The sequence below is a fragment of the Sorex araneus genome, chromosome 3 (assembly GCF_027595985.1).
Source record: "Sorex araneus isolate mSorAra2 chromosome 3, mSorAra2.pri, whole genome shotgun sequence".
Classification (NCBI taxonomy): Eukaryota; Metazoa; Chordata; class Mammalia; order Eulipotyphla; family Soricidae; genus Sorex; species Sorex araneus.
In genome coordinates this window covers 1,295,383-1,308,333 of record NC_073304.1, presented here as the reverse complement: position 1 = coordinate 1,308,333, position 12,951 = coordinate 1,295,383, and the positions used below count along the sequence as shown (strand labels likewise).

General features: G+C 57.9%; 1 protein-coding gene across 2 annotated transcripts in view; it reads left to right on the top strand.

Moving 5' to 3' along the window:
• RCOR1 (REST corepressor 1) overlaps positions 1-10,613 on the top strand; it is a 106,829-nt gene extending 96,216 nt beyond the window's left edge. For both annotated transcript variants that reach the window (XM_055130581.1, XM_055130580.1), the window contains 5 exons: positions 1,580-1,774; positions 5,334-5,411; positions 6,092-6,149; positions 6,512-6,738; positions 7,184-10,613. In XM_055130581.1, coding sequence (XP_054986556.1) covers positions 1,580-1,774; positions 5,334-5,411; positions 6,092-6,149; positions 6,512-6,738; positions 7,184-7,225 — 600 coding nt within the window. In that variant the 3' untranslated portion in view covers positions 7,226-10,613. The remainder of the gene's footprint in view (positions 1-1,579; positions 1,775-5,333; positions 5,412-6,091; positions 6,150-6,511; positions 6,739-7,183) is intronic.
• Positions 10,614-12,951: the final 2,338 nt, after the last annotated feature.

Here is a 12,951-nt window from a genome sequence, read left to right as displayed (position 1 = left end):
GATATGCTGAGAATCGAACCAGAGACCTCACACGTAGGAGAGAAGTGGAAAGCCGCTGGGAAAAGGTGTTTAGACAGACTCTAGGGACGAACCACTCCAAATGGGAGGTTTTCGTGTCAGCTTGACTGTGGGAGGCAGCGCGAGTGGTGCTGGCTCAGGGCTCGCTCAGCAGGGCCTGGGAGGGCAGAGGGGACGGTCCTTCAGGAGAAGGGCGGGGCGGGCGCCTCTGAGCAGGCCCCCCAGTGGGCCACCGCCGGGGAGGAAAGGGCTTCCCAGTGGTTACTGGGACTCTTACGTCACACAGCTGGTGGTTGGAAGAAGATGGCGCCTTCCCCTGCCTCTGCCTGTCGGGGACGCCAGCCTCCGGCGGTGCTTGGCGAGCTCGCCGGCAGGAACGCCGACCAATTGTGTTTGGAATCTCTGGTTCAAGATTGTATTTCTGTCGTCCTGGTTGGCATGGTCTTTTAGGTTTACTCTTGCAAAATGTGAACATATTTTCTGCTTTATCAACAAATGTTAAAATACAAAATTACAAGATGAAATTACGGGCAATTGTGAAAGGCTTCTTGCTCTGAAAATGGAAGCCAGGGAGATGCCAAGATTCCACTGCATTTCATTTCCAGAGGTTGTGGCTTTAAGAGAAAGCGGTTTTGGGGCCACACCCAGTGGTGCTGGGGGCGCACTCCTGACTCTGCTTTGGTGAGGCTTAGGGAACCATACGAGGTGCCAGGAATCGAATCCACATCCACTACGTGTAAGACAAGCCCCCACTCCGGCCTACTCCTGCTCTCTCCAGCCCGTGTGTTTAAGTGACAGGATGTGTTTTTTGAAGTTACTTAGTTGCCCTAAGCATTTTCATTATTCTTTAAACAATAGTCACTTTCCGGTTGGGGCTGGAGAGACGGAAGCAGGGAGGGCGCTGGCCATGCACAGGCCCACCTGGCTAGATCCCAGGTACCACCAGGAGTGACCCACGAATGCAGAGTCGGAGTAAGTCCCGAGCACAGCCAGGTGTGACCTTTAAAACAGGTCACGTTTCCTATTGAAATTTTAATTTTATAAACTTCTATGACCAGTTTATAAAGAATTGTTGTTTGTTTTTGGGTCACTCCTGGCAAGGCTGGGGGGACCATTTGGGGCCAGGGATCAAACCAGATTGACTGTGTGTGAGGCAAATGCCCTACCTGCTATACAATCGCTCCGGCCCCTATGAGAATTAAATGGTTCTTTATACGTGTGCTGAATCATTTTCCTCTTTTATGGTCATAAATCTGTTTGTGTGGGACTGTCTAGGTAGAGTGGCATCTTTGTCATATACACAAAGCTCACCAAGGAGGATACGGGGTTTTCATCCCTATGCCCCCAATTCCGGAAGCCGAGAACGTGATTATTAGACACCTAGAATGGGAGCGCAGAGCCCTGTTCGCCCAGGAAGGAGTTGGGGCGCGCTCGGAAGTACCAACCCGAACGCAGTGGCTGGTGCTTTCACCCGAGTGGCTGGTGTGGGCAGTGATGTTGGTCCTGCCATTTGGGCACTTGAATTGTTTCCTTTTCTGTGTCAAATGTGTGTCTTCCCCAGGTGCCCCCTTCGGAGACGGTTCCTCAGATCAAGAAGGAGAAACACAGCACACAGGCTAAAAACAGAGCCAAGCGGAAACCCCCCAAAGGCATGTTCCTGTCTCAGGAGGACGTGGAGGCCGTGTCTGCCAACGCCAGCGCGGCCGCCACCGTGCTCAGGCAGCTGGACATGGAGCTGGTGTCCATCAAGCGGCAGGTGCGTGGGACACCCCAGAGCGCGCCACTTGGGAATCGAGGGGTCTGGAGTTGCGAGCAGTGAGGCGTGGAGCAGGCCCAGAGCCGTGTGGCCCCCCGTGCTGCAGTGGCCCCCACACCCTGCTCCGTCGGCACTGCGGACACGGTGACCTGGTGGCGGAGCAGCGCCTGTTGGCTGCATTGCCCGGTGCGGGGCTTCCCGCCGCACTCCCGCAGCAGCCCTGGGTGGGGGCGGGGTCACTGCCGACATGTCAGGCCCTGGCAGCGCTGTGCTGCCTCTCCGCTTCCTTTCAGGACTTGCCTTTGGGCTTGGGCCCCTCTGGGTGTTGGACCCGCACGCGGTGCCCGGGGCTCCTGGAGCGGTCAGGGATCCCACCAGGCGCCCGGCCCGCCAGCTTCCGCTCCTCAAGCCTAGAGACATTTCCTCACGGGACCCTTTGTGTTTGGATCTTCCGTTTACCCGGAAACCCTCTCTGTAGTTGGCCACTGGTCCTTCCCATCCCGCCCGGGGGCCCCTCTGGTCGCTCTGCTCCCCTCTCGGCACATTCTGAATCTGGTTATCTGTGTCTTGGTGCCCACCGTTGTTGGGCTCTGTCTGTCCCTTGTTTTGCCTTGTTAAATTCAGAGTCGCCTTCTCAAGTTCCTGAGGAACAGCTCTGTTAGAAGCTTGATTTGGATTGTGATAAATCTCTGGTCAAAACAGAGAATTAGGGATGGTACAGAGGTTAAAGCACTTGGCTTGCATATGGCAGCTCTGGTTGGAGTCCTCAGCGCCTGAGTCCCTGTGCGCGTCCTCACCCCAGAGAATCCAGAGTCAGCCTTAAGATGGAGGCATAGCACCTGCTGAGGCGAGTGTGCAGCCCCATCTGCCGTCTGATCTCGCCCAGAGATTTGCTTTCTCTGTTCAGATTTGATAAGTCCACAACAGCTTAATTTTCCGATACTTGGTACTTTTTGAATATTCTGATAAAGATCATAGGGTTTTGTTTTGTTTTTTTTAATCTACTTCCATATTTGTGACGTGTCTATTCCTAGTTCCTTCCTCTGTAGTGGTATTGGGAGTTATGGGGCCGCACGCACGTGGCAGTGCTTGTGTGTGGTGCTCTGGGGCCACACTCTGTTCTGGCCCGAGGGGTCAGTGACGCTATTGCTGCCATCACATCTGGACACAGGGGTTCTGCTGGGCCCGTGCAGCTTGTAGGGCAGCCCCTTCCCGCTGGGCTGTCTGGGCCCGGGATTGTTTTAAAGGATCCTTTTCTGGACCAGAGAGAAGTCCAACAGGGAGGGCATTTGTCTTGCGTGCAGCTGACCCCACTTCAACCCTTGGCACCCAGTATGGTCTCCTGAGAACTGCCAGAGTGACCCCTGGGTGCCCGCACTGTGCCTCCCGCCCTCCAGGAACAAGGTGGTGCGGGGGGTGGTCCTTGTGTGTGACCTAGGAAACTTCCTGACGCAGAGCGATGGTCTGGTGAGAAGGTTCTTGCCTTGCATGCGGCTGACCTGCGTCCCATTCCCGGCACCCAAGCCCTGCCAGGAGTGATCACTGAGCATCACCACATGTGACTTAGAAATAAAGGAAACAGGAACTGTACTTTCAGTTTGAGTTTGCAGGGTCCATTTAAGTGGACACTGCGGCCAGGAGCCTGCCTTGTCCTTTGCCAGTTTCCTTCTCTGTTTTATTTTTCCTGATTTTTCCCTGCTCCTCCTGGTGGTTTTCTTGGAAGATGAAATAGGAGGCAAACTGGCATAGAGGGGAGGGGAGGGGTCCCCGGTCCCTCCTCACGGCCGCTGCTAGCACGCTGGTCGCGTCCTTTTCGAAAATGCAGCCTCTGTGAGCTGCTTCTCGCTTGAAGAGAGCCTCACCGGAAGCCAGTGCCAGGGCAGCCTTTCCGTTTGGAGGCGTCTCTTGCTTGGATCAGGACTGTGGGCTTTTGTGGCCCTTCGGCGCCTTTGCCAGGGAGCCCTAACACGAGCCTCTGGAAGTTTGGCGAGGAGAGCCCGCTCCTCGTGGGAGCCAGAGCAGGAATCTCTGCATGGCATTTCGTTGTTCTTTAACACTGTGATTTCCCAAGTTGTTCATAATTCAGTTGTTCCAGGCATTAAATGTTCCAGCGCCAATCCTCCTCCTTCAGTGTCCCACCCACCACCCCAGCCTGCCCCTAAGCGGGCACAGAAATATTCCTTCATACTGTGTCACAACCCAGAGGCAGGTGGGGTTGTCAGAACCGAGATCCGTAAGTCAGCTGGTGATGGTCACCGCCTCGCTCCCGTCTTTCTGGCGCCACTGAGGGCTGCCTGGGCTGCTTCTGGGCCGCTGTTTGGGCCAGTGAGCTTTGTGGGCGCCCACACGACTGCCCCGTCCATTTGCCGTGGCCTACGGGGCGTGGGCTGCTCCTTCTCTGCCATGGCTACAGGCGCCGGCCTGCTGGAGAGGCCCATCTGCCAGGAGAGCCTGTGGCAGCAGGTTCGGCCCCGAGAGCAGGAACCTTTGGAGAGGGGTCGGCCATATCGGCTGTGCTCAGAGGCCTCCCGGCACATCCTGGCAAGTGCCTCCGCTCTACTGCTGTCCGGCCCCAAGAGCAGAAATCTCTCTGGAAGTGCTTCTCGGGGTTCATATTGTCGTAAGGAGGCCTGGCTTGGACACGCGAAGGCGGCGTGATGTCCGTCTCGAGCAGCGTGTCGGAGGGGACTGGCGTGTGGCTCAGGGCGCGGCAGCGCGGGGGCCCACGGCCCGTGACCGGCCTGGGGTTCTCTGTGTGCTGCACCTCGGGTGACATCTGTGAGAGTGGCAAAGGCTGGCGTCAGAGTCGGGGTTATTTTTCTCGAATAGCAAGAAACGTGCCGGCATCCATTGGCCGCTGGTGTCCATGCCTGTAGGATATTCTTGGATGCGGATTCTTGCGGGTTTTCTGCTCAGCCCACCTTGAGTTCATGGTTTTTGCTCTTGCTCGTGGCCTCGTACAGGCAGGAACATTTCTGCCCTTCACAGGCACTTCAGGGCGCGGGCAGGGAGGGAGTCCCTGCGGCTGTGGACAGGCACTGTGAGCTCCAAGGACAACCTCCCCCTCGTCTCTTGGCCACACTAAGCAGTGCTCAGGGCGTCCTCCTGGCCCTGCTCTCGCAGCCACTCCTGTGGGTGCTCAGGAGACCATGTGGGGCGCCGGGCACGGACCTGGGTCAGCCGCATAGGGCAGGCGCCTGCCCGCTGCTCTCTGGCCCAGCCCCGGGACCTTCAGCCTCTGTCCGGCGAGGAGGGGAGGACTGGGGCGAGCACTGCACGGAGGAGCAGGGTGTTCCGGCCTGGCCCACAGGCTTTCGGCTGTTGGCTTTTCCCATGAGAGAAAACAGTGAAAAAAACCAAGTTGGTGACGTTGGCTGCCCTGCGTGTCCTGGCCAGCCCCCAGCTGCTGGCCTTGCACTGGCGCGGCGCTGCGTGCTGAGGGAGTCTGGGCTGCGGACAGCCCCGGGCCCGGCTGATAGCACGTCTCTAGATTTTTATTTTAGTTGCCTTTGTTTGCGGGTTTTTCATCTTCTGAAATGAAAATACTTTCCTTCCTTAGATTCAGAATATCAAGCAGACAAACAGTGCTCTCAAAGAGAAACTGGATGGCGGGATAGAGCCGTATCGACTCCCAGAGGTAGGTTCGTGGTGAGGTCACGCTAGTCCTCATACCCAAGTCTTCTGTGTGTTTAGGAATTTCAGACTGGGGTCGGGGAAGGTGGAGAGAGAGCACGGCGGGCAGGGAGCCTGCCTCACACGGCCAGCCTGGGTTCAGTTACCGTCGTCCTAGATGGTCCCCGAGCACCGCCAGGAGTGACCCCTGTGTATCGCCGGTGTGACCCAAAAGCAAACAAAAAGTTGAAAGCTGGAACACCTAGAAGATGGCGCCGTGGAGGCATGCAGGGGTCCTCTGTTCCAGCCCGGCGCCCTGTGGCCCAAAGCACCTTCCTCCAAGATCGTAGACTTGGGCCAGGTGACCAAGGCCCCAAGTGTGATCCCAGTGCCACATGGCCCTGAACACTGAGGTGTAGCCCTGTAGCCCACAGCACAGCTGGCCCGAGCAGCGGTGCACCACGGGAGCGAGCAGGCTGGCGGCATGAGTCACTGGGGGCCCTGCACCCCGACCCTGCTTGGTGCCCAGCCCGCCGAAAGAACAGAGAACTTGCTCTCGTGGCCACATACGTCCCTTACAAGGGTTTGTGCGCTTCTATGTTTTCGAGTGTTTTCACCCTCGCTATGAAAATTCGGTCAGAGAGGAGGAAGCTTTGGCGTCACGGGACAGGCTCTGGAGATGCTAACTGGCTCATTTGGCCACAGGTCATTCAGAAATGTAACGCGCGCTGGACCACGGAAGAGCAGCTGCTTGCCGTCCAAGGTAGGGACCTGTTCCTCGCCGAGGACTGGGGACACACCGCACCCTCGTGGCCAGCATGCGGCCTTCCCTCGGCCTTGCCCTGGTCTCACAGGATGTAGAATCTGCAGAGCAAATGTGTATATATTTTTGGCACCCTGCGAGGTCCTGAGTAGTCAGGAGTACAGACTAGGCTTTTCCTGCCAGAGGGTCTCTGCCAACGCAGCTGGGAGCCACGTTACCCCGGGAGGGGGGGGCCCGATTCCTGGGAGGGCCATGGTCGGTCGCACGCGGTGGAGGCGTGTTTTCCTCTCTGCAGCAGGAGGCTCAGTGGTGCTTTTCAGAAATTGCTCTTCTCATGTATTAATGCTCTTTTTTGTCCTCAGCCATCAGGAAGTACGGCCGAGACTTCCAGGCCATCTCAGATGTGATTGGTAACAAATCAGTGGTACAAGTGAAAAACTTCTTTGTAAATTATCGGCGCCGCTTCAACATAGACGAAGTGTTACAGGAGTGGGAGGCCGAGCACGGGAAGGAGGCCAACGGGCCCGGCGGCCAGACCCCCGCCAAGTCCCCCGACCGTACTCTCAAGCTGCCCGAGGAGGACGACGAGGTAAGCGAGCGGGACAGGCGGGGGCGTGGCTGCAGGGCTGTGTGGTTCCGCTGTGTCCGTTACTGGCCTCCGCTCTCAGCGCCGGAACCTCTGTTGGCTCCAGTAACTGTTGAACACTGCGTTTCATCCACATTCTCTCTCCTAGACAAAATTCCATCCTGATTTCCTCCAGCTCCAAACTATTTCACGTTACCAATATTTCTTGAATACAGTACAAACTCTGACTGTGGTGAGTGGGAAGTGCCCGCCACTTCCCTCCCAGCACAGCTGGCGTGCCAGAGCCCTGCTGTGGGCCAGCCCTGTGCAGGTGTGCCCTCTGCAGGCCGCCGGGGAGGGCCCGCGGGGGGCAGCGCCGGGCCCTGGTGTCCTGGCGCGGCCTCCCCGTAGCGTGCCGGAGGGAGCAGCTTGTCGCGTCTCTGAGCTTCGGCTCTCTCTGTGCCCGCAGGCTGCTTCTGTTCTGGACGTCAGGTACGCGTCTGCCTCCTGAGGAACGTCGCCTTGCGCACTTCGTGCGGGCGCCTGCGTCCCCGCTGTCAGGTGTCCCAGACGCCACCCAGCCATCTGCAGCCCATCTCTGGACAAGCAGCTATTACCAAAAAGGCTCCACTGCAGTCCTGTGCTCTCCATCTGCCTTAATCCTCGCTCGTCCCGCCTGCCAGCGCCGCGCGCGGGAACCTTCTGGGATTCGGGGACCATCTCCGGCTCGAGCTCCCAAGCCCCTCGGTCAGCGCATCCATCAGCAGCTTTGAAGCAGGCGCGGGGCGTGGGAGGCACGGCTCTGCTTCCCGCCACTCTGGCGGCTGGGCCCGCTCCCGCGGGGAAGCTTCCTGCTCTCCTGAGGCATCCGCCGAAGCGATAATCATGTTTCTTTGGACGCCACCAGGTATCGGCAGGCTGCGCCATAGCTTTCACCGTGCCAAACACCCCGATCGGCGTTTCCCTACACCTAGGGTACAATCATGCTTTATAAATGTAGTGGGCTTCAGCCCCCTCCCCGCTCATTCACACCTTCTGCCTGCGCCCTGCACACCCGAGGGAGCGGGGCCTCACCCCCTCTGCCTTCAGCCCTCAGCGTTGTGCCCCCAGGATGGTGCCGCCCTCCCACTCGCACCTGGTGCTCGGACATTCGGAATCGGTGCCTTCTCCTTAGGGCAGCCACGTTTGCGATCCTTGGTCTGTTTCAGTGTCTTATTTTTCTTTAAAGCTATTGCTCGCCAAAGATGACAGCACCTAGGTCGGGGCGGGGAGCGGCGCGGATTCTGCCGGGACGGCCCACGGTGTCGGGAGCTCCCTCCCCGTGCGCTCCGCGCCGAGTCCTTTGCTTCAGGACAGACAGCGGTTGGGTCCTTTTTCTTAGAGAAGCCAGATGAGAACGGACTGTTTCTAGGTGGTGTGCTGTGCCCTTTGGCCGCCCTGGGAGCAAGTCGGGTTCCCAGTGCTCAAGGAGCCGCCCCTTCCCGCCTGACGACCTGCGGGAGTGGTTTTGTGTTTCTTGCCTGACTTAAATGTTTTTCCTGCTTTCAATACCAAAAAATTAAATAAAAAAATGCAGATACTTTAAGGTTTAAACAATTCTTAAAGATTTAAAATATGCAATTAAAATTTTGGTGTGTTTTAAGCCCCAAGCACCTTGCTTGCTTTGTTCTTATATTTAAATAAAGTCGACTGGGTTTAGGAAGAGGGTCAACTAGGGACCTAGATTGTTGGAGTTACACTTTTTTAATAAGTCTGGAGAAATGTCTTTCTTTCAAAAAGGGAATGAAATGGGGCTCTGCCAGCTTTGACAGCCTCTCCCTGCCCTGGTGTGTGACAGCTGAGCAGGGTACAGGGCAGCCGCGGCTCGGGACAGGAGCCGAGGGAAGGCTGCAGAGCCGGCCCGGTATCCCCCTCACTGGCAAAGGGTGGGAGCACCCGAGGCAGGAGCGGAGCTGGAACCGGGAAGCAGTGGCCTGTGCCGGCCACACGGGCTCCCTGTGCTGCCCAGCAGCAGGGCTGTTTGCTGCTGTCCACTCCGTCCCTGTCGGTCCCTACAGGCAGTGCGCTCTTGCTGGCGTCACCCAGCAGCACCAGGCCGCGGCACCCGCACCACTCCCTGGGGCCTGGCGCCGGTGGGCTTGGCTTTGCAGGGTCTCCGTGCTGGAGCACTCGGCCTCGCAGCTCAGAATTTGGGTGCTCTCTGTGGGAAAGGGGAGTTTCCAGCGGCCCGCCTGGCTGCCCGAGCGCAGCGTCACGCATCAGATCGCTCTGTGTAAACTGTTGCATTCCACTGTCTTTGCAATGATGTCAATGCAAGGAATCACTCTGCTTGAGAAGCAGAGGGATTCGGTCTGGAATCTACGCAGACCCTTTCCACATATCCAGGCGTGGGCTGCAGGCGGCTCGTGTAGCCGCGGCGGGGTCCACGTGTCCAGATGTGCGTGTGCAGGCGGCTCACGGACAGTGTGGCAGAGGCGGTGGCCGCAGCTTCGTCTCTGAAACATTATCAATGTGAATGTCATAATTATATAGATATTTTTTGTGGAAAATTTCTCCTAAGTATAAGTTATTGTGCAAAATATAGTACCATGAAGCAAATGATAGTTTAACTTTTAGTTTAGAGATCCTAAAAGATATAAATTGTATTTGCATATGCATTAAAAGTTTGTTTTATTTAATTTTGTGTAGACATGTAAAGTGTTAGGGAACAGTTTTTGTTGGTTGTCTGTTTTTTGTTTTGTTTTTTCTTTTTCACTTAACCATTTGAACACCTTGTTACTTGAATACCGTATTGACTGGTCTGAAACAGTGGTCACCTCTGTAATAGAGCTCTCTCAACCAGGAGGGAAGCAGGCCTCAGTTGTGCTGTTAAGACGCGAGTGGGACAAGCCGAGGTTAGTGGGACTCGCCCACACAAGGGCCCTGGGACACCAGGCCCACCAGAGCCATGCATAGACCCCCGGTGGCCACAGGCCTCTACTCAAAACATGAAAATGCAAAAGTCGAGTTTTAAAAGCTCACTCTGGTAGACTAATGACACAGACGCCCTCTGTGTTACGGTTTCCTCAGTTACCACACACCACTCTTAAGTGTGCTCATTGTCACTTTAAATTTCGACTATGCCCTATTTTTATCTTTCTGGAAATCAGAAGTACTATTGGTATAATTGCATACCAAAAAGACGCCAAACAGTGCATTACACTAACTGAATCCCCGCTCTGAGTACAGGCAAGGTGGGGCAGCTCACTCTAACCTGCTTCTGAACTAGCGGCCCAGGATCAGGCTTTTCTAGAAGGTGTGATTTGCCTCAAGGTCGTTGAGCAGACGTGAATCTAGTGACCTTGTGCAGTGCTCCAGGGCCCTGGTCTCTGCAGCTTCCCTAACTCTAGCCAAGCACAACTGCAGCCACGCCCGGCCCTGAGGAGGGTCTGGGGAGTCCATGCATGTTGTAGGGTTCGAGCGTTTACAGTCGCCTTCTCTGAAAACGAAGCTTCCCCCTGCACTGGGCAGGACTCCGTGAGGTAGACTTCTCGACTTTGCGAAGTGCTTTTTAGATTGCTTACACGAGTTTTTCAAGATTTTAAAAGATGTATAAGGTTAAGTTTGCAAATATAATGGAAATGCTGTATATCTTTTGAAGTGATAAAAATCCATGTTGAAATTTTAAAGAAACATGTTGTAATAATGCTATTGTAAGGAATATTTTAATGTCTCTTCTGCCTGTTTTCTATTTCAGCACATATTCATTGTGATGGGAGTTCAGAGCATTACCATTGCTTAGCCATTGAATGAGAACATTTGTTAGTGGAAATTGGAAATTTTATTTGTGAAATTCTGCAGAATTCATTTTTCTATTTCTGATACTTGCTGGAGTTCAATAAAAATTTTCAAGCCATTGATGTAAAATATGAGCCCAATTTTTTTCTGTGCCCCACCGCCCACCATACTTATCCCCACCCCACCTCACCCCCGTACAGAATATGTGCCCGTCAGTGTTTGAGCCACATCCGACATCTGGATCCGGCTCCTGGTGCCACCCGGTCCGGCCAGAGCAGAGCCCTCCCTCGCCACCCGGAATCTCACCGCCGCAGTCCTGCCCTGCCCCCCTGCTGCTAGGCCCCCCTTGGCTGAGCAGAGCAGCCCTCGGCAGGGAGTGGACAGGCCCAGGAGGTGCTGGGGGGTTCTTACTCCTGCCTCCGGAGACGGCGGCTGCAGATCTCGGGAAACGCCACTCGAACGCTGCTGGATCCAGGCCACAGCAGCCCCCCTGGGAGACACGAGGGCACGGCCTGCACCAGGGCTCACCCTTGGCGCCCGTACCCCACGTGCTCGTCTCACCCACTGGCACTCGCTGACAGGTCACAGGCCTCCTGGGGCAGAGTGTGCGTCCCTTCCTGCTGGCTGCCCAGAGCTGGCAGTGGAGGGCCTGCCCTCTACCCAGCTCACAGACCTGGGCGCCCTCCTTCCTCGGGCCGAGGTGCCTTTGTTGTTTCTTTTCCTGTCAGACCTTCACCCTCAACAAGGCTTTGTCCTGGGAGCTCCGGCCACTGGGTCCCGCTGGAGTGAGCACCGGGGCCCGACATCCTCCGTGCACTGCCGCTTGCTCCGTCTGCTCCTGTGGCCTGACTGGTGACCGCAGCATGCCAGCCTCTCTCGGCTCTGGTGCCCACCAGCCCTCGGCCACGTGCCTTTGCCGGTCGCCTACTCCCGGGACCTGCACCGTTTGTCGTGCACACACGGCTCTGTGCCACACCGGCAGCCTCACCGCGCGTGGCTCCTTCCACAGTTCATTCCTGCCTTAGCATCGTGCTTGGTGGCGCATCTAATCCCGACTAGCGGAGGTGACCTGTCGGCGGCAGACGGGCAGAGACCCTGGGCACAGCATGACTGCAGAGCAGGTGGCGAGGCCCGTCGGCCTCCCGAGGGGGCCTTGGTGTCCCCGCTCCTCCTCGCACCCTGGCTCTGAAGTGCCTCCCACAGGGCCCTTGGGGCTTCTCTATCCATGACACAGCGTGTCCTCGGTGGGGACTGCCCCGGACAGGGCGGGCGGAGAGATACTGCAGGCCTGTCTCTCTCTGGTAGGAATCTGCTGCCCTGGGCGCCCCGAGACACCGAGACTGGTCAGCGCTTGCACATGGGGGGTGGTTAGGGGGTGCGGGGTTACATGCCTCCAGCCCCCTTTGGCCCCGCACCTCCCATCTGTTCGGGCCTCTCCGCTGGATAAACGGGGCGGACACTCAGGTGCTCAGAACCACTGAGAAGTGGGGCTGGCCCCCTGGAGCAGCTGGGAGCCAACTGCGGAGGGGTGACCATCCCATGGCCACCTGCAGGCCCTGGGACCCGGGACCCAGCCCGCTGGCCACGCTGCGGGCAGATCTGGCTCCCGGTTAGCCTGCCATCTCCAGGGACAGCCTTGAGAGCCCAGTTCCCAGGAGCTGGCGAGCAGGTCTGGCCGCGCAGACAGGCTGGACGCTGGGCTGCAGGCCTGGCCTGGCCACCCCTGCTGGCTGCTCCCGCGCGACCTTCGCCTCCTCGCACCCGCCGGCCTCTGGGCGGCCTGCGACAGGCGGGCCATGCTCCGGAGCTCCCCTGCTCCCGGCCCTCGGCCTTCCGCCCCTCCGGCCACCCTGCTCTGCGTGACAGCATCTCCCCAGTTCCTGGGTCCCTGTCCTGCATTTACCCGAACCTCTGTCCTGCATTTACCTGGCGCAACACCCGGTTTTTCTGCCTGGGTGCCCTGCTCCTGGTCGGGGGTGTGGGCACTGGCTGGTGGTCACCCAGGACCCTGCTCCAGCAGCCCCGCTTCACAGCGCGCCGACTCCGCCTCCGGCTCAGCCTCCTGGTGGCTAAGGAGGTAACGCACCCGGCCGCGTCTGTTCCTGCAGAGGTTCGCCCGGCGCCACGCCCTGCGGGACCACAGCCAATAGGCGTCACCGCCAGGAACGGCAGCCAATAGAAGACGACGCCCACCACGCGGCCCCGCCCAGGGGCGTGGCCCCGCCGCAGCCGCTTCCTAGGCGGAGCCGGCGGCGCGGGTCGCGGCTGGCCCCGGGTCCGCATCTGCGGCGCCTGGAGGTGCCAGGAGACAAACGCTCTGGGCGATGCGGGCGCTGCTTACGGAGGCCTGTCGCGGCGGAGAGCGCGTGTGCTTCCCACACGGCCGCGGCCAGCCCGGGGCGCCGCCGGGAACGGCCCCCGCACGACGAACAGACGCTGCGAGGCCTGGGCCCGCTCGGC